The sequence below is a fragment of the Haemorhous mexicanus genome, chromosome 2 (genome assembly GCF_027477595.1).
Source record: "Haemorhous mexicanus isolate bHaeMex1 chromosome 2, bHaeMex1.pri, whole genome shotgun sequence".
NCBI classification, from domain to species: Eukaryota; Metazoa; Chordata; class Aves; order Passeriformes; family Fringillidae; genus Haemorhous; species Haemorhous mexicanus.
The window spans coordinates 97,913,951-97,937,134 of record NC_082342.1 but is presented as its reverse complement, the minus strand read 5'-3'; the positions used below and the strand labels follow the sequence as shown (position 1 = coordinate 97,937,134).

The window sequence follows — 23,184 nt, the reverse complement described above, 5'->3', positions numbered from 1 at the left end:
TGCAAGAAGTGTGTGAATAAAGAACAGCACAAGAGTAGTGGTTTTTCTCTTGACCAGTCATTTTGTGTTGTATAAAAGTTTGTGAAACTTAAGTGAGAATACCAAACCTATCTGAATACTTCTTCTTTATTGTTAGGGTGAAAGAGGAGACCCTGGACCAAGAGGGGAAGCTGGAATTCCAGTAAGTCATGTGGAGAAGAACAAAGTCAAATAATAATGTTGGAGTTAATACTTGTGTGCTCTTCACTGATGTGATGCAATATAGATATGGAGCAATATAGATGTGTTATAAGCAGAGACACCAGTTATAATGCTTCAGAAAAATGGAACAACTTGATGTGTAATAACTCCAAAGTACAATCAGTTGTTCTCTTACTGGTTTACTGAAATAAGACTTTCCCTTACAGATTTTTAATTTTAGTTCTAATAATTAATAAATCTCTTTACTTATTCTTCTGATCTGTGTTTTAAAATTTCATTGTATTTCATTCAATAAGAACATATTGTATTTTTAATCCTTTTTAGCCTGCTGTCTAACACATGCAAACTTTTTGTCTCATGGCTTTTTAGATCTGTTTAGTAAGTGGGCAGTAATCCCATATGTTGCTGTATTGTGTAAAGCTGTCAAGCCAGCTTGACTGAACATGGTTTAGTTATAACTCGCAGACAGCCTCTAGACTGACTAAATAGCTTGGCCATTGAGTGGTTCCTTTTGACTTCCCAGAGGGGTTTAAAACAGAGTCTTTACTAAGCAGGGATGCCTCGCTGAGCATTTTGCAGAGCTTTATTTTCTCAGATGGTCTGGTCAGCAGCTCCACAAGGTTATGGGAGAAGGTCACATTGTGAGCCCTGATGCCCTCCATCTGTGGTTGCTAGTCAGTTGTTCAGCTGCTGATCATATTCTACACATGTAGGAATTTTTTTTACTCATTAGAAAAACTGTAATTATATGCTGATGTAGCAGAAGGGGATATGTGCTTCTCCCCTTCTTTTGTTTCGTATAGTAGGATGGATAGCAGCGTGCCTGTGTTTGCCAAATAGCTCTCTGAAGCCACAGTTTGGGCATGAGCTGAGTTGCTTAATTGGTTGTATAGCTGAATAATTTCTTTGGCTCTTCTTCAGAGCTGCAGACACAGAAGAAATAAAGGAGATGATAGGAGGGAGACACTGTCCTCTCTCTAATGGCCTGCTCCTGCTATTGTAATGAAGCAAGCATGTTACACTTAATTAAAAGGACAACAGTTCTTTCACATGCAGCTATTATTAGATTATCCTTGTGTTACAATGATGCTTTCTTCCTGTTTAGCTTCCATAAAACAGTGCTGCAGTTTTTTTGTACATAATGAAGAAATACGTTGAACTGACGTGCAATCTTTCCTAGGGTGTTCTTCTCTTTCCTCTCGAAAAAGGTGAAGAAGGGGTAATGGGCTACCCAGGACAAAGGGTGAGTCACTCATTAAAGGTGGAATTCACTCAGCTGAGTGGGTGGATCTGAGCTGAGAGTTTGCCTTCTGGAACAAAACACAGATGAAAACATCATAGAAGTTCCTCAGATCAATCGGTTTGGCCATCTCAGAACTGCCTGAAGCAGGAAAGCAAAAAGGCCATTTTGAAATGGTGCGGGGAGGAGGCCCCCACAGCACTCACAGGTGTGCCAAAGAATGGCAAGGTATGCCTGTGCCATCACTGGGAAGCCTTGTGCATCTCTCACCTGAAGCTGTGCTCACTAACCAGAGCCTCTGTGCTGGTCCTCAGCACAGGCTGTCCTTCATTGTTCCCATCTGAGCTGTCTGCAGACCATGGTTAACAACATGAGTCTGACTCCACTCACTTGTGGACTCAAGCAAAAGTCAATCTAAATGCTTCCTTGTAGCATCTGTGACTGCTTGTTTTGGAGCAGTGTTTCTGAAGTGCTTAAATGGAGTGAGAACAGTACTGAGAATACATTTTTTAAAAAAATCTCAGTCATCTTTATAATCTTACGGTCAATTTACAATGTATTAAGAGAAAAAAAAATATAATACCATATTAGATTTCAGACTTGTACTGTTTGCACCTACAAAAATCTAATTGAGAACATACCTGAAATGTAACTGTTAGAGTTTCAAGCTGTTAGATTTATTTTGTCTAAGAAATAATAATGGTTCTTTGCCATAAGGATGTTAGATTGTCATTTTATTTTGTTAATTTTATTGTACCTTCATAGGGACTGCCTGGCATCACTGGTTTCCCAGGACTCAGTGGAGAAAGAGTGAGTATTGCATACAAGACTGTGGTTTCTAACACATATGAAGACACTTGGTCTGAAAAGTAAACTGTAAAGGACAAATTCTGCCTGCAATTACACTAGCTGAAGTCTAACAAATATCATCTGGGTTCAACCATCATTCTAATTTTGGGTCAGTTATTTTTCTCATCAGTGAGGCAAAAAAAAAATTACCCTATGATTAAAGTCCAGTTTTGCTTAAAACATGAGCATCTTTTGAGACCATTACAGGGAAGTATCACTTTCATTGTTCTAATTACTGTGATTATGATTTCTGTCATTTCCTTGCTACAAGCAGAAGCTTTTTTGAATAGCTTTCTGCAGATGTGGTTGAAATGTACGGTTATCTTGGATATCACAAAGGGAGAAGAGATGGAAACTGATAAATATACCAGTTAAATCTCTGTCCCCATGGAAACACACCCAAATATTTAAAATAGCATTCTGTCAGACAGAGACTTTCTGTTTGGTCTCAGAAAAAGGCTTCTTCAGTCAGCATTAGAAATCACTTCCATGAGGTAAATAGCTGTGGGATGCACGATTTTTCCACGCTTTGCCATCTTTAGTTGTTTAAAGATTTGTCCTGCCACCAAGGCATAACAATAATAACATGAAACACATGGGACATGAAAGTACACGAAATTTGAAAAATAACATTTGCACAGCTATTCAGTCCTGGTGGTGTGGAAGGGAATTGCTATTAGTGATACATACATGGAGAGGCTGATGCAAAACCCATTAAAGCCCACTGGCTGACCTTAACATGGGTTCATGCTCCAGTCAGAAGTGAGCAGTGGCTGCTCCTTTTTGAGGATGAATCTTGACAATAATTGCAGCAGAAGGGACATTGGTTTGAATGGACTATCATTGTATAATGTGTGTGTGAGAGGGGACACCCTATTCTATGTGCTATTCACAACCTCCTTTTTGTTGATTTTTGAGTGATTTTATTCTTGAGAAAGAAAGAAGGGTGATTAAGTCCTGCTAGCACACAGATGAAGTTGCAGTTCAGCAGGAAGCTGCTGGCTTTGCTTTTAGACCGCCAGCTCCACCTAGTGTAAAGAGATTTTACACTTGATAATCAAGAGGCTCTTTTTCCAATGGTGAGATGTACACTTGCCATTATGGAAAAGCCTCTGAAACGTGATCGTGTTTGCAGAATCTGATTGAGAGCTGTGGTACTTTTAGTGCTTCAAAACTTACAGAGCTGGTTATTACCACTGAAGTTCTGGGTAAGAGTTGTACCCGCTGTAAAACTTGAGAGATACTGAGATTTAAAAAAACTGACTAATAATCTAAGCGTGAATTATACAGAACTGCTGTGTTAATTGACATCAGTTGTTGATCTGGCCACTGTTTTCTACTAAAAGCACTCATTTTTAACACCAGTCTCTTTCCAGAGTTCTTGTAAACATTTTCTGTGGAGAACAAAAGTTGTTGAAGAGCTGAGTAAAGCACACAGAAGAGATGATCAGCATCTCTAAAATCTGTCTGCTTCTGAGTTCTTCTCATACAGCCCTTCTTCAGCCAAACAGTCTCCAGCCACCTGGAAAAGAGCAAAAAGGACCTGTGTACTCCAGTGCTATTACACTGCTCACTGTTCCCATTCCAGTGAAAATATGTCTACTTGTAATGATTCTGACTTGTTTAGTTTTCTTGCAGCAGGCTGCTGTGGTCTGGCTGCCTAGCCCATGTGTTTTGGGGTCAACTGGCATGGAGGGGATCCCCTTTTCTCCTCCTGCACCCTGCAGCATCCATGGAATAGTGTGAGTGTAGGTGCTCCTTCCATCTGCACCACTGCCAGGGGTGACGGAGCCTGCAACACAGCAGGTCCCTCTGGCCTTTGGCAAGAGTTAGGCTTGGTCCAAGAGATGAGACAGCAAACCACAAGGAACCTTATTGTTGTTGCAGGAATTGCTGCAGACCAAATGATTTTAATCTCTCTCTTATAAAGGAATAGTCAATTGTTTTTATGTGTATTCCAGGGTATTCCAGGATATGATGGTCCACCCGGTGGCCATGGTCCCAGAGGAAGCAAGGTACTGCTTTAGTTTCATTTGCTAGAGGCAAGAAGCCAGATTGTCATTTTGCCTTCTTTCCTTTTCTGTCATCAGGTAAAACAGTTGTGTGTCTGTTGTCATTGTAGAACCGGTTTTGTGGTTTGTTAATTTGATATCTTTGAGCTTTCTTAAATGTTGTGTCAGTGACTTTGGGAGTTTGGGGGTTTGTGTTTCATGGGGACACCTTTTCATTTTAAAATAAATTCTCCATAACAATGTGCTTGGGTGTGTGATACTTCAACTTCTGTTGACAGGGGGAGCCTGGCGAGATGGGTCCTCCAGGGCCAGATTCCTACTTTCCTTCCCGCATCCCAAGGAAAGGTACATCTTCTTTGCTCAGATTGTTTATCTTAGCTGTTTTACTACCTTCTCCATAGATCAAAAGCATGACATTCTAAGAATTCAACTCCTAAAAAAAAATGTGTTTGCTAAAGTGTTCCAGAAGCTGTAATTGCCTTCCAAGAGAGTGCCCTAATCACCTTTCTGCAGGCAGGTGGTTTCTTTGTCTCTCCTGCTGAGCTGGATTGCTATACAAAAGGCTTCCATGCATGCCTGTATCCACAGAGAAGAAGCAAGCAAAAAAGCGTGTGACTTTGTTGTCCAGCGAAAGGAATAATGGGAGTCTGTCTTCTGTGTCCTGTTTCAGACTTTGGATAAAGCACAGTAGTGGCAGCACAGCAGAGAGCATTCTTATAATCTAATAGAAAGACAGACAGACAGAAAGAAAGAAAGAAAGAAAGAAAGAAAGAAAGAAAGAAAGAAAGAAAGAAACCCACACATTTAAAAAGCCTTGAGGAATATAAGAGTATTTTTTCCCTTTTCAAAATTGACACATTTCCATTGCAATCTTTTCACTAAGTTTGCAGCACCCAGTGTCAGCTGTTCTGCAGAGCTGTGGTGGCTCTGCATGGCTAGACTAGAAACACATAAAAGGTGATAGCAGTTTGCCAAGGCCAAAGCTATTCAAGGGAAGGTGCCAGCAAACAGCAAGAGTGATCACATGCCATTGCCTTGGCCTTTGTCCTCATACCACAGAGTTTAGTAGTCTTGTTGAAAGCCAGAGAGACTAGCAGTGAATGGTTCCCTTCCTCCCAGAGAAAGGGGGCAAGAGGCCCAAAACATTGGTCAGATCACCCTGAATACCCTGCCAACCTGTTAGAAGCAGGAGGGACTGTGTAGAGAGAGAAAGAAGCAGACAGACGGTGAAGACACCACATGTCCTCTACTATCACTGATGTTTGACAAGAGCATGGTACTTTCTGCAGGCAGTAGCTGGGCTGGGCCCAGATGCTTTTGGTAGTGGGAAGCAGAGGAAACCCCACATGTCACACATCTCTTACAACAGAAACTTTCTGTAGGAAAAAGAGGGGCTCTCCTCAGACAGCTGATCTTCTGTGCTACCCAGGAGCTATGTAGCTCTAGCTGCATATCAGTAAAAGGTGAAAGATACTATCCTGCTTTCTGGGCTTGGTGGCTCCACACCATTCCTGTCAGTCTAAAGCTATGTTTTAGAAACTCTTGTGAACTCTCCTATTCCAAAGCACTTAAAGATTCTAATATTTGCTTTTTTACAAAGAGCAGCATCACAGTAACACGTTTTGTGGAACTGGGGATGTTTTTCAGGTGCAAGAGGTGATCCAGGCTTCCCAGGTGCTTCTGGACTCCCAGGAGACAGAGGAGATGAGGGAGATCGTGGATTGCCTGGTCCTCCTGGATTTTCTGATGGTAATGCCCCAGCAGTACATGTTCTAACAGCTTAACTTTATAGGGAGTTTGACTGATACAGGGTCACAGTGGGGAAAATCTTTGTGGTGATCACATGACACGCAGTGCAGAGTAGTAGATAATAACTGGGGGGGGGGGGGATACAAAGAGTGGGAGGAGCATTTTCCTTTGGACCAGTGGGACTCTTGCAAAACTACTGAAAGAGAGATGATGACAGAGCCTTGTTTCTGTAACTGCTATTGATGTGCTCAGGAGAAAAGTGCAGTTACCATTTTTGCTCCATGCTAAGCATGTCCATTTTTCCTTGCATGTTAAATGCAATTGTATGAACTTTCTTTTCTGTTACATCACAGCTCTTTGGGCAGCACTGTTAAGAAATTGCTTTGAACTTCTTCCCTGGCTCTGTTTCAGCGGATGGGGATAAGCCAGGCTTGCCTGGAGAAATGGGACCGAAAGGTGAAAAGGGTGAAATTGGATCTCCTGCTTATTTTGCGGGACCGCCTGGGCTTCCGGGTAAGGATGGCTCACCTGGAATTCGTGGTCCACCTGGTCCCGTTGGAGCCCCTGGTAAGTGCAAAACCAGAGATGATGAGAACTCTCAGGAGCATCTTTGATTATTTTAAAGACAGCTGTTGGCAGGGCAAAGTGAGACACTGACAGAATGAAATGAAATGAAATGAAATGAAATGAAATGAAATGAAATGAAATGAAAGTTAAATGAGAGGTGGGGAGGACACACAGAGAGGTTGTGTACACTCATCAGTGAAGAAAAGATTTGTGTGAGTTTTAGGCAGTCCTGGCAACAATTGAAAGAATGGAGAAAAGGATGTGCAGGAGGTGATCCAGAGCAGGTTGTTTGTGCTAATGCAGAGTAGGTTGGGCTGAGAGGAGGAATTCAGTATTAGAGAGAGCAAAGAATGTTGAGGGTTTTCTTCCACAACAGATGAAATTTACTGAGAATGAGTGTGAGAAGCTGTCAGAAGATGGAGAGAGGAAGAGAGAAGGCAGTACATCACAGCAGGCTGGGTTAGACAGGAAGTGATGTTAGGGGAAACGGGAAAATGTGTTGCAGCTCAAAGAAATAGGAATGAAAGAAAAAATCTACAGTAGATGAATTTATATTTTTATTAAATTAAACTTCTAGGTCCTCTCTTTGGATTAAAAGGACGAGAGGGAACACCAGGTAGATTTGGTATACAAGGTTTTCCTGGGCCAAGAGGACAAAAAGGACCTAAAGGTAGGTTATAACTGATAACTCACCAGATGATCTGCTGTTATGTTTTATGTAAAGCCCCAGTGTGTTCAGTCTGGGTTTATTGAACTATGACATGCATGAGGACTGATGAATTTGATCTGGAGCTAATATGACAAAGAAATGTTGTGTTGCATTCTTGTCAGAAAAAAAAAAAAAGGAGTCATTTTCTCAAGTATTTGAGAAACTACTCAAATGTTCTCAAGTCTATATGTAAGATGGATACAGCTCCACATATATTTGTTGTTGATAGAGCTTTCTTTCTTCTCATTCCAATTTTTTCCTTAGGTGAAGAAGGGGATTGCACTAGATGCCTTTTGGGTGAGGAACTCAGAAGGGGCTCTACTGGCCCCCGTGGCCCTCCTGGCTTTCCAGGAACCCCTGGCCAGCCTGGAAGGAAAGGAGAACCTGGTGATCAGGGACCACATGGTCTTCCTGGCTTCCCTGGAGCAAAAGTGAGATAGTTGTTTTTTTTATTGCTTAGTTTTATATGCCATTTTTATATGAAAAATATCCAAAATCTCAAGCTATCCTCCATGGAAAAATGATGAAAAGTATTATTTTCCCTTCCTTCCTTCCTTCCTTCGTTCCTTCCTTCCTTCCTTCCTTCCTTCCTTCCTTCCTTCCGCCACCTCCGCCACTTCCGCCACTTCCGCCACTTCCTTCCGCCACTTCCTTCCGCCACTTCCTTCCGCCACTTCCTTCCTTCCGCCACTTCCTTCCGCCACTTCCTTCTGCCACTTCCTTCCTTCCTTCCTTCCTTCCTTCCTTCCTTCCTTCCTTCCTTCCTTCCTTCCTTCCTTCCTTCCTTCCGCCACTTCCTTCCGCCACTTCCTTCCTTCCTTCCGCCACTTCCTTCCGCCACTTCCTTCCTTCCTTCCGCCACTTCCTTCCGCCACTTCCTTCCTTCCGCCACTTCCTTCCGCCACTTCCTTCCGCCACTTCCTTCCTTCCTTCCGCCACTTCCTTCTGCCACTTCCTTCCGCCACTTCCTTCTGCCACTTTCTTCCTTCCTTCCTTCCTACCTTCCTTCCTTCCTTCCTTCCGCCACTTCCTTCCGCCACTTCCTTCCGCCACTTCCTTCCTTCTGCCACTTCCTTCGGCCACTTCCTTCCTTCCTTCCGCCACTTCCTCCCTCCCTCCCAGAAAATACAGAAGGCCAAAAACTGCTAGAATGGAAGTGCAAATTTTGGGGAGAGTGAAAGATTTCCCCATAAACCAAAGTCCACCTTCTATCTGAAGAAAGCAGAACCCTTTCAAGCTGCTGTATTGAGTATGATTTGACCAGGGAAGGGAAACAAATCCGGTAGTAACCTAAGGTTGTTGCTTATAGGATGCACGTGTTAAACTAATTAAATGTAAGGCTCTTGTTCACAATATAGTCTTTCTAAAAAGCACTGTTCTGTAACACTGAGGAAGGGGCTCACAACAGCTTGTTTGTTGGTGGTACATAGAGGTGCTGTACTATGCGGTGTGCTACCTGCATTGTGGCTCCTCACAGGCAGAACTGGCTTCAGTCAGTCACATCTCTCAAGAGTTTAGAATAAGCCCTTTTAATGCTGATCCAAAAGCTGATTTTGTGTATCAAAGAATTGTAGAATGCTTTTGGTTGGAAGGGACCTTAAAGATCACCCAGTTCCAAACCCCTGCCATGGGATGGAGCACCCTCCCCTAGACCAGGTTGCTCAGGACCCCATCCAACTGTTCTTGGTCTAGAACATTTCCGGGGTGGGGTATCCACAGCTCTTCTGGGTCTGTGTACCTGCTTCAGGGCTTCACCACCCTTACAGTAAAGAATTTCTTCCTAATATCTAATCTAAACCTACTGTCTGCCAGTATAAAACCATTCCTCTTTTCCTATCACTATGTACCATTGTAAAGTCCAAAGATGTCAGAGCAAACATGTTTTCAATTAGTACTTTAGGCACTTCTGAACATCAAAAAACCAAGCTCACTCACAACTATCTAAAGTTTGGGATTTTTTAGAATTAAAATTTAATATATTAACTTTGACTTTATTATGGCTGTATTAAAAAAAAAACAGAAAATGTAGATTTTTTTGCAATAATTTAAAATACTTTTGTAAAAGCTATACTTTCTAGAAGTCAATAAAAAATTGACAGAAATATTTCCAAAAATATAATATTGATACTTTAGTTTAAACTTCGTAATTTCTGCTAGGCTTTTTTGCTTTTGAGATTCTTCATCCCAGAATTTAGGTTACTGTAGAATGGAGAGAAGTATAAACATGTACAGACATAGAACAGCAAATTCAAAAAGTAAAACAATGTAGCTTAAATATTCTTGGTAAATATTCTGGGGCAAAAATCACTCCATAATTTCTTAAGCATGTTTAACAAGCTACATATGTGGATGATAAATACAATAATCTTGATGAGATCTATGTCAGTTTAATGAAAATGACATTATCCCTTTATCCCAAGCAAAAGGATTTTTTTTCTGTAGAGAAAGAGAAATTAGAAGCAGCTGTAAAATATTTTGAAAATACCTCTATGCTAAGTTGTATTATACATAACAACTAAATCTTGAGAAAAAAATAGCAATGTGAATATCATGCTATTAGTGCAGTGTTAATGCAGTATTTCAGCATTATTTTAAGTTATTGAGATTTCTTTTGGCCTGACAAAAATCAATATCCAAAAGAAATTACTTTGCCATGGAGTACAGATTAGCTTCAGTCACATTAAAATGCAATTTTCAAATATGTCCCAGGTAAAGCAGAATGCTTATAATCAAAACTAATCTTTTGACTATAGAAGTGCAAACCTGCATTGTTGTGGTGACCTGCATCTGAGATAGTTTTTATACATGCTTTTCACCCAGAATGTCAATAAAGTACAGTGGTGCCAAAGGCACACTTACAAATAATATCTGGCACAGGAGTATTTTAAACAAAAAATAAATTTATCAGGTACATCCCTTTCATTCAGTGTCTGCCCTGGAATTCTGTAAGAGTTGGCTGAGGAAAACCTGAAATGCACAGATTATATTTTAGTGAGCATGAGTGTAATTATTCAGAGCTAAAGCTAACTGGCATAAAACAATCACTGGTGAATGGCTCTGTAACCTCTGGGCCTTGGCACATTCCGTGGACATGGATTTGGTTCTGTGATTGCCAGGCTCTTGGCCAGCAGCTAGAAATTTCACTTTCAGATGGGCTGTTCAGGAGGAGGTTCCAGCATTGTGCCAAGGAGTCAAGAATGCCAGAGACTGGTCTTTAGCTTCACCACAGTTTGTCTTTGCCAGAGAGAAGGTTTCCCTCCTTGGAGATTTTCAGTGCATGGCTAGGCAAGGCCCTGGGCAACCTGCTCTATCTCCAGGTGCTGGGCTGGGCCACAGACCTCCAGCCCTCCCTTCTAACCAAAGCCTTCCCACAGGTCTATGATTTGATTAAGCAATTTGATAATTTAATCCCTCTATGCCCAAGTTCTTGTCTGGTCAATGAGGGTGGTGCAGATTTTCAGCCCCAGAACAGTGCTTGAGTCACAATCCACTGCCAGCTGTGAGCTTGTTCTCCTTGGGAGTGGTGCACAGAAGGACTTGCATGTCACTAGAACCCTAAGGTTTTTTCTAAGGTAGCAAAGAGTTGCTTGGGACATTTTCTGTAGTGGCTAACACTGAGTAATTCACCAGGTTTTCTCCAGTTTTGCAACAGCAGTCCTGCAGAACTCCAGAGCAGACCTGCAGTCACCTGCAGGACTCTAGCTCATGGAAAGCCACAGGTGTCCTAGTCCTCCACAATGCCATAGACCTTGGTCCTGATAGAACATATTAATAAAGGTTCTGCACAAGAATGGGATTACTGAAGAGGAAATCGTTCATGGAAAGTAACAGGAAAGCAGTAAAATTTAAGGAGGCTTTTTTTTTTCAAGCAGTACAGTAGAAATGCAAATCTTGATACTTATTTCTTAAGCAGTTCTGGTTTGGTTTTGATTTTTTTTAATGTATGTAACACCAGGGATATTCAGGTCCAGCTGGATTTCCTGGACGGAAAGGAGAAAAGGGAGACTCTCTACATGTAACTACAAAAGGTAGAGTGAAAATTCTTACTACCTGTATTTTTCCTATTATTTATAGTATTAATGAAAGATTGGTCTCACAATGGAAGGTCTTCTTTAGGCACCAAAGGGATCCGAGGAGACCCTGGGCTGCCTGGAATCAGAGGTGGAGATGGCTTGCCAGGCAAAGATGGATTGGATGGTTTACCAGGACAGCCTGGCCTTCCGGTGAGCAGCAAGTACAGCAAATACACCAGACCCAGCTACTAATGCACTTAGTTCTGAGGAGTTGTGATCACCAGCCTGTCCTTCTCTCACAGATAATGATGCAAAACTAGACTGGGTTTGCTGTTTATTGATAAATTAAGCATCAGGTTTACCCTCAGGGCTTTTAGAAAAATCTTTCACTTTTATTTCCATTTTACTTAAACAACAAGAGGTAGTATATGGTTTATTAGTAATTCCTTCACTATAGTCTGAGATTCTTTGTGACTGAATTGCAATAGCTTTGGTACAACTGTGTTGAAGAAAAGCAAAATTTACTACAATTTTATGTTCTTAAAATGCACATTGCGTCATCATATTCCTTGATAGCAATTCAGCTAACTAACTGTAGCTATCTAGAAATTAGACATGTAGTCTTTGTTCATTTTCTAACTTCCTTCTATAGTCAAAATTAAATACCTTGCACGAAGAATTCCTGTGGCCCATCATAAATGATGTTTTGAACCACTGGCATGCTCATATATCATATTTGAACATGGACAAGAGCTTTACTAGGCACTCTAGACCACAGTACTTTTCCTACCAGTGAAGATGGTACTTTATATTGCTTCTGAAGAAAGAAAAGCATTCTCTAATGATGTTTGTAGAATGTTGATTCAGTAGTATAGAAATATCACTGGGAGTGCAGACAGAGAAAAAATCTTTTGGGTGTATTTTTGTGTCAGCTTTTGTCAGAAGTAAATGCCACCATGGAACATCTCTAACAATGCATTTCGTCTCCCCAAATCAACTTAGAGCTTTTCAGGAAGGACCAGCAGCCCCTCCACAGCACTGATTCATATTGCCCAAGTGCTTTTCATGAACCAACATTTTTAGGGGAATGTTCCCTCAAAGAACACTCCTCTCGTGCCCTTACTGCCATGTGGTCTACATTAAAGTCAGGTTATTTCCTAAATACTTTACTTTCAGTGTTGATTAAAAGAGCTGGGATGCAACACTTGAGAAATTACTGCCTATAAGATGTTGTTCATGAGAGCAGTTCAGCTGTTTGAGTTGTTTCTCTGTAAAGTCAGGAATGACCACCTCCATTCACTTCCCACAGGGTGATGCTATCAGAGGTTTCCCTGGTGATCCTGGTTATCCAGGTGAATTAGGCCCAAAGGGCTTTCCAGGAGAAGCAGGCCTGCCAGGTGAAGGATTTCCTGGTCCAAAAGGCTTCCGGGGTCCTCCAGGTGACCAAGGACAGGCTGGAAGCCCAGGATCTCCAGGTCTGCCAGGTCTACCAGGAGAGCCTGGCCAAGTAGGTAAGAGACACAACTCTGTCCTACATCAGAGCCGTGGGAGAGCAGCTCTGAGTTGTGTGCAGCATTTATCCAGCACACTGTTGAAAAGGGACGGCTTGGTGGGGGTTATGTGGGGTAAAAGGAAATGCTGGTATTGTCCAGAAATCTTAAAAAAAGGAGATACTTCAGAAGTCCCAGTAGTTTGATGTCAGGTTTTGAAATAACATGAATTAGTGTGTTAGTGTCAGCAAGTAACATTTTTCAGGTTTCAAGCAGTTAGAGGCAATGGAGCAATGTCCTGCCATTGGAAATCCCACAGGTGGTTTTCTCTGATTTTTCCCTGCCAACATAATCTTTTAATTGACCGGGGGAAATCACGTTTCCACCCTTCAGAGCTCCTCATAGCATTTCTGCAGCTTTTCAAGTTCCTTCCAAGCCTAGCAATGCCAGGTATACATTAGGAAGGGCTCAAGCTCAGAGCTTTATTCCTCCACTTCGAGAAGCCTGGCAGAATATTCAAGCTAAAGCAAGCACCTGTCAACCTTACAGAGTGCACGGGGCAGCCTCCTAACATGGACAGGATAGGTTTTAGGCCTGGATCTAATCAATGTGTGGGTAGTGTTCAGTATGTTACAGCAAATAATTTGTGTGGTATGTGTGCATAATACACAAGAGAATGCATTATCTGCTGGTTTTATAGGCATTTTAGTTAGAATTGAGAACATTTTGGTCTTTTTGCAATTTTTCTCTTTTAGATAATAACTGTTTTCTAATTCTTTGCTCACAGACTGTGGACAGGTCATTGAAGACTTTCCTAGAGGAGATGCAACTGAACCAATATGGTCAGGTACTGTACATACAAATGACTTGAATATCTTTAGTATTAGGCTGCTTTTATGGGTTGATACTTTCTTCTGATGACTGCTTTGGATGCTCTTGGTTGTAAACTGTTTGAACTTTGTTACAAATCAAAATGCATATACTCTATGCAGCTCTAAACTAAATTAATCAAATTTAACATTTTCTAAAATTATTGCACTTTTGGCTCTACAATTCAGAGATTCTTTATTTCATCACTCCTGAGTGTTTATTGTATGATTACTGTGCAATCTATAAAAACAGTATCAGAGATTAGGTGCCCAAGAAAATTTTAGCAACTTTTTTAGAAGAAGAGCCTTGAGTGAAGATATTCAGTGCCATGTGACATGTAAGAAAAAAACGTTAGATTTTTACAAAAATTACCATGATTGCTTCATGGGTATAAACCAGCCATAGGGAAACAAAGCATTTCTCTTATTCTGAAAAATACAGTAGGCTGGACTACCCTTCCTTTGCTGGTCCAACTGGACCTGCCACCATAACCCCTGTAAAATAGGAAGAAGAGCAGCTCTTGGGGTAGACATCAGCCTGAATGCTCCCCTGAAAAGGCCACACGTAGCCAATTTTTTTTTTTAAATGAAGAATAAAATTTATTTTCAAATTAGGACTTTGCTAGTTAATTTTCTTCACCTGTTTTAATGTAACTGTCTCAACTGCAGGCCCAGAGACATGGAGAGACAGTACAGGAGCACGTATAGTGTGACTAACTTGGTTTTTTGTTTGCAGGTGCAGGCTGTGTAAGGCCACCAAAGGGATCCCAAGGAAGGCCAGGAGTGCCAGGAGCCACAGGTAATGTTTTGCCTTTCCCCATACTGGGTTTCCCACATACACTACATTTGAAGGGTATCTTGCCATATCAATTATAACTGAGCCTTAGCAGACAGCAAGTTTTAGAAATTACTTTGGGGCACAGCATTAACCTGACCCTGCCAGAGATCTAAGCAGTGTGCAGCCCAGCTGACTTCACATTTCTGAGCTAAGCCTGCCTTTGCTAATGAATGTCAGCTGCAAAGCAGAAGGCAGAAAGGACAGCCTGATTGCTATTCTCCACATGCAGGTAAGAGTATACAGAGCCTACAGTGCTAGAGAGTGTACTGAGCTCTCAGAGCTGACTGCACACCTCACAAGGCAAATCCTGTCCTCTGAGAGCAGGGTGATAAAAGGATTGGATGGAGGACTGTGACAGATGCTTCTCACTGTTCCCCTTCAAGTTTTGTAGAGTTCCTTCAGCAAGTGTGAGCCCAGTGGTGCAGCTCAGTGTCTGGGCCAGGCTGTCTGACACAGCACAGCCAATCTGTCACACACCTGCCTTGCAGAGCTGGTCCCTCCTAGCCCAGAGGGGCCACCTGCTCATCCTGGGCCTCCCCACCACTGAGGGTTCCCCACCTCTGAGCTGTGTTTGTTCTCCTTCCTGCAAAGGACCCTACAGGGGAATATAAATGCCCCTGCTCCTTTAAACAAAAAGGGGCACCAGTGGATGTGACAGTTTAGTCAGAGAGGAAGAAGCCAGATAAACTCCCAGGAATTGTTCTGGGGAGTTTTGAGAAGGCTGAGAGAAAGAATTAAAACAATCCTGCATCTGGTGTTTTGAACAGTTGTTTTCTCATTAGATATTTACCAAAGGGTGTCTTTTTTAATTAGGCAGTGGTGTGACGGGGTGTTGATTAAATGACCAACCAGGCCCACCTCTTCTGGAATGGTGTAGAAAAGAATGGGTTTGTAATAAACTCAGATTTGCCTTCTGAAGAGACCTAGAGTTTATATGTCACATCACCCCCGTTCCTGACTCAATGATGACACACCTCCTTCCAAGAGAAAAGGACAGAGCCTGAGGGACTGTGTGAGATGGAATTGAGACACATGGGCAAGGTGTGCTGGGTGGTCATAATGACTGACCTTGAAGGGGGAATGTCTGACCAGCACTGATAGTTCCTATAAACTTATGTACTCCCAGCCTAGGCAATGAAACTGTTTTTCAATAAATCCTTCTCATCACCAGCTGTAAAGACGCTGACAAAAAACATAGCTGGGTCCTTCAGATTTTGGTAAATGTAAAATCCTTGATGCATCTGTTTCTGTGCTTTAGCCAAGTTTAGAGATCTGGAGTATAAATTTTAAGGTCAAGCTCTTTTTTTTTTCCAGCACAAGGTTTATTATGAATTCATGGATGATTAATTGATTTATCACAGACTAATGCATCTTAAAAGGAAACATTTTATCTCTGTTGAAAGATTATCTGTGTTTCCTTAGTTCTAGTGCCTAAGTTTGTTGATAGGATCATGGCTTCTTATTTTCTTTGCAATATTTGTAGGTTTTTTCCTGAATATGATTTGTTTATTTTCATTCATATGAGCTTGAAGGTTTTTCTTTCAGTGAGCACAGTCAGATTTAACTCCCAGCTGTAAGACTGCTGTAACACAAATGATGCTGTTTCATGTGTTTTACATTTTGTATTCTTGGTTAGCTCTTTAACAGATCTTTCTCTGCCTTTGTTAGCTTACATGCTTTAGTAATTTTAAGATTTTTTTTTTTTTAAGACTTGTTTTTCATCCTCTCTCTCCAAAACCTGGGAAGGGCCCCTTGCAGAGCCCAGTGCAGAACTGTTTGTAGCTGCCTTTCAGTCAGTTCCAGAGGCAGTTCTGGAACCAGAAGCCTGGGAGGAGAAGGACACATTTTCACAGCTTCTTTTTGCCATAGCTGTGTCAGTTGAGTTGTCTGGAGCATCATTCCTACCCACATTGGCCAAACCAACACAAAGCACCAGCACCTCCTGTACACCATTTTCATTGTCTGCTTGGAGTGAAGTGGTTTGTCCACAAGATTTCCCACCTTCTGTTCAGACAGCATGGAGCTCCTCTGTAGGCAGTCAGGTCTCTCTGTGTCCTAGGTGCTAATGGCACGCAGTGTGTCAAGCAAGGAGTCATCTTTATAGCCTGCCACCCTCATGTCCTTGTGCTCCTTTGAGATTCCTGGCAACACACACAAACATCTTGGTTATTCAGGAGTCTCAAAGTCTACACTATTGCTGTTGAATAAAAATTTTAAGCCATTTTCTGTCTCAGACAACTAAAATATTTGCAAACCAGGCATTACATTGCCAAAATAAAAACTTTTTTCACGCTGTTGTTTGGCACGTGTTATCACCAGCTAACATCACATATTGACTTACTGAAATATGTGGTAAGCAGTGGATGTATTCTTCCTCTGCACCTTCTTTCTCTCACATGGCTTTCTAACTAGTGCAATACTGAACAGAATTAATGAAAGCCAGTTATTGTAGATGGAAAACAAGACCAAGATGTCATTTGGGTAAGAGGCACATGGGAGTTTTTCATTGAGACCTGAAAGCCTAAGATTTTCCTTTTGTTTTCTTTCTGAGAAGTTACTTTTCGTATAAGGGAGAGAAAAAATAGTCCTGTACAGCACTGAAGAGTCCTGTACAGCACAGTGAAATATAATGCACACTGCATTGGCTGGTTATGTGCCCCTTATTTCTCATTTTTTTAAATGTTTCCTGCTCCCCTTCACAAAGGATAGTTAAAATTACAAATAATCATGGTTAAATAATATAAATTTCAGAAAACTAAAGTGGAAGAAAGTATCAAAATCCAAGTGATATTTCCCTTGGTTTGTCATAGTTAGGGATGGAGAGGAACTTGCTTTCAGTAATGAATAAATGAGTTGTAATTCATGGTGATACTAAGCAACAACATTTTAAATGTTAAAGCATGTTGTTGACCTTCAAGCCTGAGCTGGGAACTTAAAAAGTTCAAAGTGCTGGGGAGCGTAGTGAAGCAAAGCATTTCCCAGGAATTATTTTCAAAGAACTTTACCAAAAATCTTGATCTTGTAATACAGTGGATTAACGAGACTCATGTAATAAAACTATTGCATGGGAAAAAATATATAATTTTTGAAACATAACAAAGTTGTTAAAAACCAGTCATATTTGCCCGTACTGAAATGTCAAATACTGTATCACAAGGGAAGGAGGTATCATTTTAGCTGTCGGGAGGAAAATCAGTATGAACAAGAGGTCAGTGCCTGAAGAATTAGCACATCCCTTTTTTTTTTCCAGGGCACATCCTTTCTTTTACTAGGAAATCTCTAGACCTGTAATGTTACAAATATAGCAAGTAGGCTAGTTAATTTGTATTCATTTTGAGGGATTATTAGATCTAACCTTTAGCCTTACATTTCTGCTTCTTGGTTATCTAAGCCAGTCTGTTCTTGTTCTGTGATCACTTTAGCAGGGAAAGGAAATTTTTTTTCCTCCTACAGCATCTCATCTGTGCCCATTTCTGTGAACATTCTTTTTTGACATTGCCTTTTGACCTTAATCTAAAAGCCTTAATTTACAAAATATTGAAAAGCTCCAGAAGTCTGTGAAACCAATTATCTTTACCCTAGTAGTCTCCATATCATTAGTCTTTAAGTCAGATTAATCCATGTTTGTAAAAGCACTTAACCTAGATTTTTGGTCCATGTTTTGGGGTCTTGAATACTTCTAAAGAGCTACTGTATAGCCCCATTAATTATTTTTTTAAAGGTTTCATCTTTGCATCCAGAAACACATCATGATGATATTTACTACTAGCTTTTTTTTTACATTATATGCACATTTCTGTTTTGTTTGTTCAGATCACACTTTCATACTTTCTTTTACATAATTTAGGTGCAAAAGGTGCAAGAGGATTCCCAGGTGATCCAGGTCCAATGGGTTTCCCAGGGCTAAATGGTACACGAGGTGATCCAGGTCGGGAAGGATTCCCTGGTCCTCCAGGTATCTTGAAATAATTAGTCGTTCTTTATATACTTTTGACCTTTTTACTGAATTTTTGATTCTAGGTACATTTTCACTTATCTCCCTTCTACATTGAATCAATAAGCCATTAGACAAAAATATTACTTTTCAAATCCAGAAGTATTTCTTGCAACTTCCATAATGATGAAAAATTTCATAGATGCCAACCTTTTACAATCTGCTTTATTGTTCAAAATTATAAATGTGACGGTAAAAATTCATGAAATTCTCATAAAGAAATTAAATAACAAGATATTTTAGACTCCAAGCGCATTTTACTTATAACGATGATGAAGAAAGGAAGAAAATAATAATTTTAGTACTTCCATTTCATTCTTTCCAACATTAGTATAAATGAGCCTGTTTGTGTGCCACTGCACACGTGATTCATTCAGTGGCATGCACATATAAGCTGCAGTGGGTGTGTATGCTCACAAATCATCAGTCAGTCCATCAAGAATTACAGGAATTATCTCCAGAAACTACCACTTCCCTGTGGTTGACCAAGTTTATTTGGTCAGAGAAATGGGTAGTGAGTTGTTTGGGGTTTTTTCTGTACCCTGTTACAGAAGCCATTGATGTGTCTTAATTTATGAGCTCTCTGGTAATTTTTTTGAGAGATCTGATTTCAAAGTCCTAAATCCTCACAGGAAGTGCTGCAAAGTTTCCCAAATCCAGTGCCAGGTGGTGCTTTGCCTTCAGGCAGCACATGGCCTGACAGTGTTCTCTGGACTCATCTACAACCTCTGTAGTAGCAATAGAGAAAGCAAAAGAAGAGCTGGTGCATGTCCTCATGCATCCTGATGCATCAAGGGATGCATCATGCAGCATGGCTCTGTGCAGCATAGGGCAGGACCACAAACCTCCATCTCCCCTGGTAAGCTCCACCGAGTGCTCTGATTGCTGTATTAGGGCTCCCATATGGCTCCCAGGCCCCAGGGAGCAATCCCCTGCAGTTTTCCACGCTATCTTTCACCAATGCTTGGGCTTAACTTTCTGTCCAGCTCCAGTTTCCCAGTGCACAAGAAGCCTTTACCTTGTCCTTTGTGGTGATGGGAACATCATGTTGGTATATCTAGGATTTGAACTCCAGCATTGGTAGTGAACTCTGTGATGCCTAGTCCTGTTTTATTTATAGGTTTCACTGGACCCAGGGGAGACAGAGGCCCAAATGGGCTACCTGGACTGCAGGGACACCCAGGCCTTACAGGAAAATCTGGAGCTCCAGGAGTACCAGGACCAAAGGGCCTTCCTGGTGACGTTTTTGGAGCAGCAGCAGGGGCCCGAGGGGATGTCGGCCTCCCCGGCTTTCCAGGGCTGAAAGGTGCACCAGGAGATCAAGGAGTACCAGGAACTAGAGGTAACAGCTTCTTCTAATAAAGAAAGGTTTGCCTAAGAGTATGATGCAAATTCAGCCAAATTGTAGGGATGTGAGAGTAGGAAGAGACCACGTTAGGATGCGTCAGAGGTACTGATGACCTCACTATCAATTCCCAGTGCCTGGTGATCTCCCATTCTTTCCACTTCTGTGTCAGCTGTTGCCAACATGCCTGGCTCTTCTGAACGCTTTCTGGAGATCCTTTGCTTATGTTCAGCAGTCCTTCACACTGCTCTACATGAAATCAACTACAGGAGGATAGCAGAGAACCAGACTTTGCTCATCTCTGTCACTTTCAGATGTACTGCTAATTTTTTTCCACTGTAGTTAAGGGAATGGTGGTGTCACTATTATCCTGGCTTTTCACTTACATACAGCAGTAATACTGAGATTTTTTTCCCACCAAAAATGTCTGGGTATTGCATGGCTTTGCTGATAAGCCCATTGCAGTAGTGCTGAATTCGTGGATTTTAGCTAAGACATAGAATTAGATAACTTCTAATAAGCTATTTTACCTTGTCAGTCTTTGGGCACTCACAATAAGAAAAAGATAATTTTATATACTTTTTTATAACTTCAGGGTGTTCATTTTGGTTTGTTTTATCACAGACTATAAAAAATACCCTAAAATCCCTGCAGAAAACAGTGTTTCTCAACAAAATCTGATTTTTTCACTCTCTCAGCTCTGTGAAGGGCTTTCAAAAGCACATGTGGGAATTTAGCATACCCTGCTACACAGTTTCAATTGCATTTGGACCCATAATTAAATTTAGGACTGCTGATTACCCTCTTCCCCTGTCTGGAACTGAGAAAGGAGTAGTAACTGTATGACTAGCTCGAAGCAAGGTTTATCATAGGAACTAGTTTTGGATATCCTTCTCATGATTTTTGATGAAAATAAATAAAGAAGAGCATCATCTTCCAAGAGTTTTTTGAAATGAGGAGAGCTGGTTTCACCTGCAGTAGAGCCCCAGAGTGAATGAAAGGGATGAAAGCAGCTCTGTGGCCTTTAATAAGTTTGAGAAAAGGCAGAAAACATCACTAACATCTCTGAAGAGGGGATGAAATCCAGTTTTGTTTGAAAAAAAATAATATGGTGTGACTTCGCACCCTCATTGTAAGCATTTTTGTAGAACTAAGTTTTCAATACTAAAAAATACAGTGAAAATAAAAAGCATTGGTAGTTTGTCTGTTTTTGATTTATTTTACAGATCTGACAAAATGGCTCCAGATAGCATGTGAATTTTTCTTCAAGTATGAATATTTAAAATTTTACATTAAATTACCAGGGATTCCTTTATACCACCTTTGCCACTTCATTTAGAATAGCAAACTAAAGCCTGCATGCTGTTGTTGAGAAAACCCACTTTAAATGACCACAGTTATAAAGCTCATTTAACTACAGTCAAGCCAATGGACTTACACTGATGTAAAACCTGAAGAAAGAGAAGGAGATCCACTTGACCTGGATTTTAAATGTCATGTACTATTAATATGCTGCTGCTTCTCCAGTCTGAATGAAAAGCAGACATTATCTTTTTAAAACTTAACACCCTCTTCACTCATTTATGGTAGAGTCATAATTTTTCACCCAGTGCATGAAGTCAAAATTAGGGCCTTTTTGCTTAGGAATTTGTATCAGTCTTACAGAAATGCCTTGTAATGACCTTACATGAAAACTACTAAACAATAACACAGATCCCACCATCTGTCTTAAATGTTACTTTTCCTACAAATAAAATTTTTAGAGAAGATACATAGCATCATTTCAGTGGTTCAGTCAGCTGCTTGATTCAGTTCTTACTAAGATATATCTGACAGGGAGATCAGGAATAACAGAATTATCTGGATTAAAACAGAAAGATTGGAATTAAAACCGAAAGAGACCTGCATGTATATCCACATGGTGCCAAATCATTACAATTAATTTGAAAGAGTCAGTCAACCTATCTGATGCAAATATTGAGATCATTGCTGGTAACATCAATTATTTTAAATCTAAAGACCAGTCCTTTAATTTGCTTTTCCTGTTCTTACTGAATTTTCAAAGGAAAAACACACTGTGGAAGCCTAGGGTGTACACAGAAGAAATATATAAAAATATTTTCTCTACATATGATGCTCTCTAATGCATAATTTTGGTCTTCTAGGAGCGGATGGTAGCCCAGGTTTGCCAGGACCCAAAGGAGATCCAGGGCCACAGGGTCTCCCTGGTTTGATGGGATTACCAGGAAGACCAGGAGCACATGGATTCCCAGGTCCACCAGGAAACCGTGGGCCAGATGGTGGCCCTGGCTCTCAAGGACCTCTTGGTGAGGAAGTAGCGCAGTCCTGTGTCATTCCTCCTGCTAGTCCTCTGTGGCAGGGCAACTGTAAGGTTTCCACAGCAGACAGTTAAGTTTGGGGATGATCTTCACAGGCAGAGCTGCTGCTTTTCTTTCTGTAGCCACCTACCAAGTCAGGTCAGAGCTGGCTGCTGGCAGACTGGAAAAAAGAAGCCCTCAAATGAGTGTAGGCTTATGGAAAAGGGGCTTAATTCTTAAATTAAAGAGGAGGGGAAGGTCCTGTTGTAAGTGGATGTGGAACCAAACTGATAGCGAGGCTGGTTCATGTTGATGAGCTACTTTATCTTTACAATAATTTCTGCAATTCTTTGATGAAAAAATCCTGATTTCCCCGCTTTGATATGAAGTTGGTAGGACAGCAGTTTTCTCCCTCTTGAGCTACTGTGTATGAAATCATCATCTATGTCCAAACCTTTTTTACTCTGCCTGTTCTCACATTTACACAACAGGTCCACCTGGTGCTAGGGGAGAAGATGGTGAGCAAGGTTTTCCTGGCCCCGTGGGCCTGAAGGGTCTGTCTGGTGACAAAGGTGACATGGGTCACACAGGACTGCCAGGTATACGTGGTGTGACTGGTCCCCCTGGCATAAGTGGAATGGATGGCTTTCCAGGAGATAAAGGTGAGCTCTGGACTGCTGCTTTGAAAGCAGTAGTTGATTAAAGCTTTTCTGTGTAGACATGAACCAGACATATTCTCTGCTGGTCTCCCTCTATTTAAAACAGTAGAATTAGGGTCATGTGCCTAATATATTCCAAAATCACTGCCTATTTTCCTCTGTGTTGAGCTTGGCACAGTGCTAGCTTGTGATATGCAGCCCTATTTAGAAGAGCAATGGTTGTTTTATTTCTCATTTTAAAAAATGCACAGTATTTACTGTTTTCTCTCTGAAAGTCTTACCCTTGTCCTAGTCCCATTGGTCCTCAGTGAAATTTAAGAGATGTTTCCCC

The 23,184-nt window shown here is 41.1% G+C and overlaps 1 protein-coding gene across 2 annotated transcripts in view; it reads left to right on the top strand.

Moving 5' to 3' along the window:
* COL4A2 (collagen type IV alpha 2 chain) overlaps nt 1-23,184 on the top strand; it is a 140,895-nt gene that overhangs the window by 98,575 nt on the left and 19,136 nt on the right. For both annotated transcript variants that reach the window (XM_059839699.1, XM_059839698.1), the window contains exons 14-31: nt 137-181; nt 1,382-1,444; nt 2,207-2,251; nt 4,252-4,305; nt 4,581-4,647; nt 5,950-6,051; nt 6,463-6,618; nt 7,196-7,288; nt 7,592-7,758; nt 11,283-11,355; nt 11,444-11,550; nt 12,650-12,851; nt 13,618-13,677; nt 14,436-14,498; nt 18,385-18,492; nt 19,652-19,873; nt 22,042-22,203; nt 22,686-22,856. In XM_059839699.1, the coding sequence (XP_059695682.1) occupies nt 137-181; nt 1,382-1,444; nt 2,207-2,251; nt 4,252-4,305; nt 4,581-4,647; nt 5,950-6,051; nt 6,463-6,618; nt 7,196-7,288; nt 7,592-7,758; nt 11,283-11,355; nt 11,444-11,550; nt 12,650-12,851; nt 13,618-13,677; nt 14,436-14,498; nt 18,385-18,492; nt 19,652-19,873; nt 22,042-22,203; nt 22,686-22,856 (1,960 nt within the window). The remainder of the gene's footprint in view (nt 1-136; nt 182-1,381; nt 1,445-2,206; nt 2,252-4,251; nt 4,306-4,580; nt 4,648-5,949; nt 6,052-6,462; nt 6,619-7,195; nt 7,289-7,591; nt 7,759-11,282; nt 11,356-11,443; nt 11,551-12,649; nt 12,852-13,617; nt 13,678-14,435; nt 14,499-18,384; nt 18,493-19,651; nt 19,874-22,041; nt 22,204-22,685; nt 22,857-23,184) is intronic.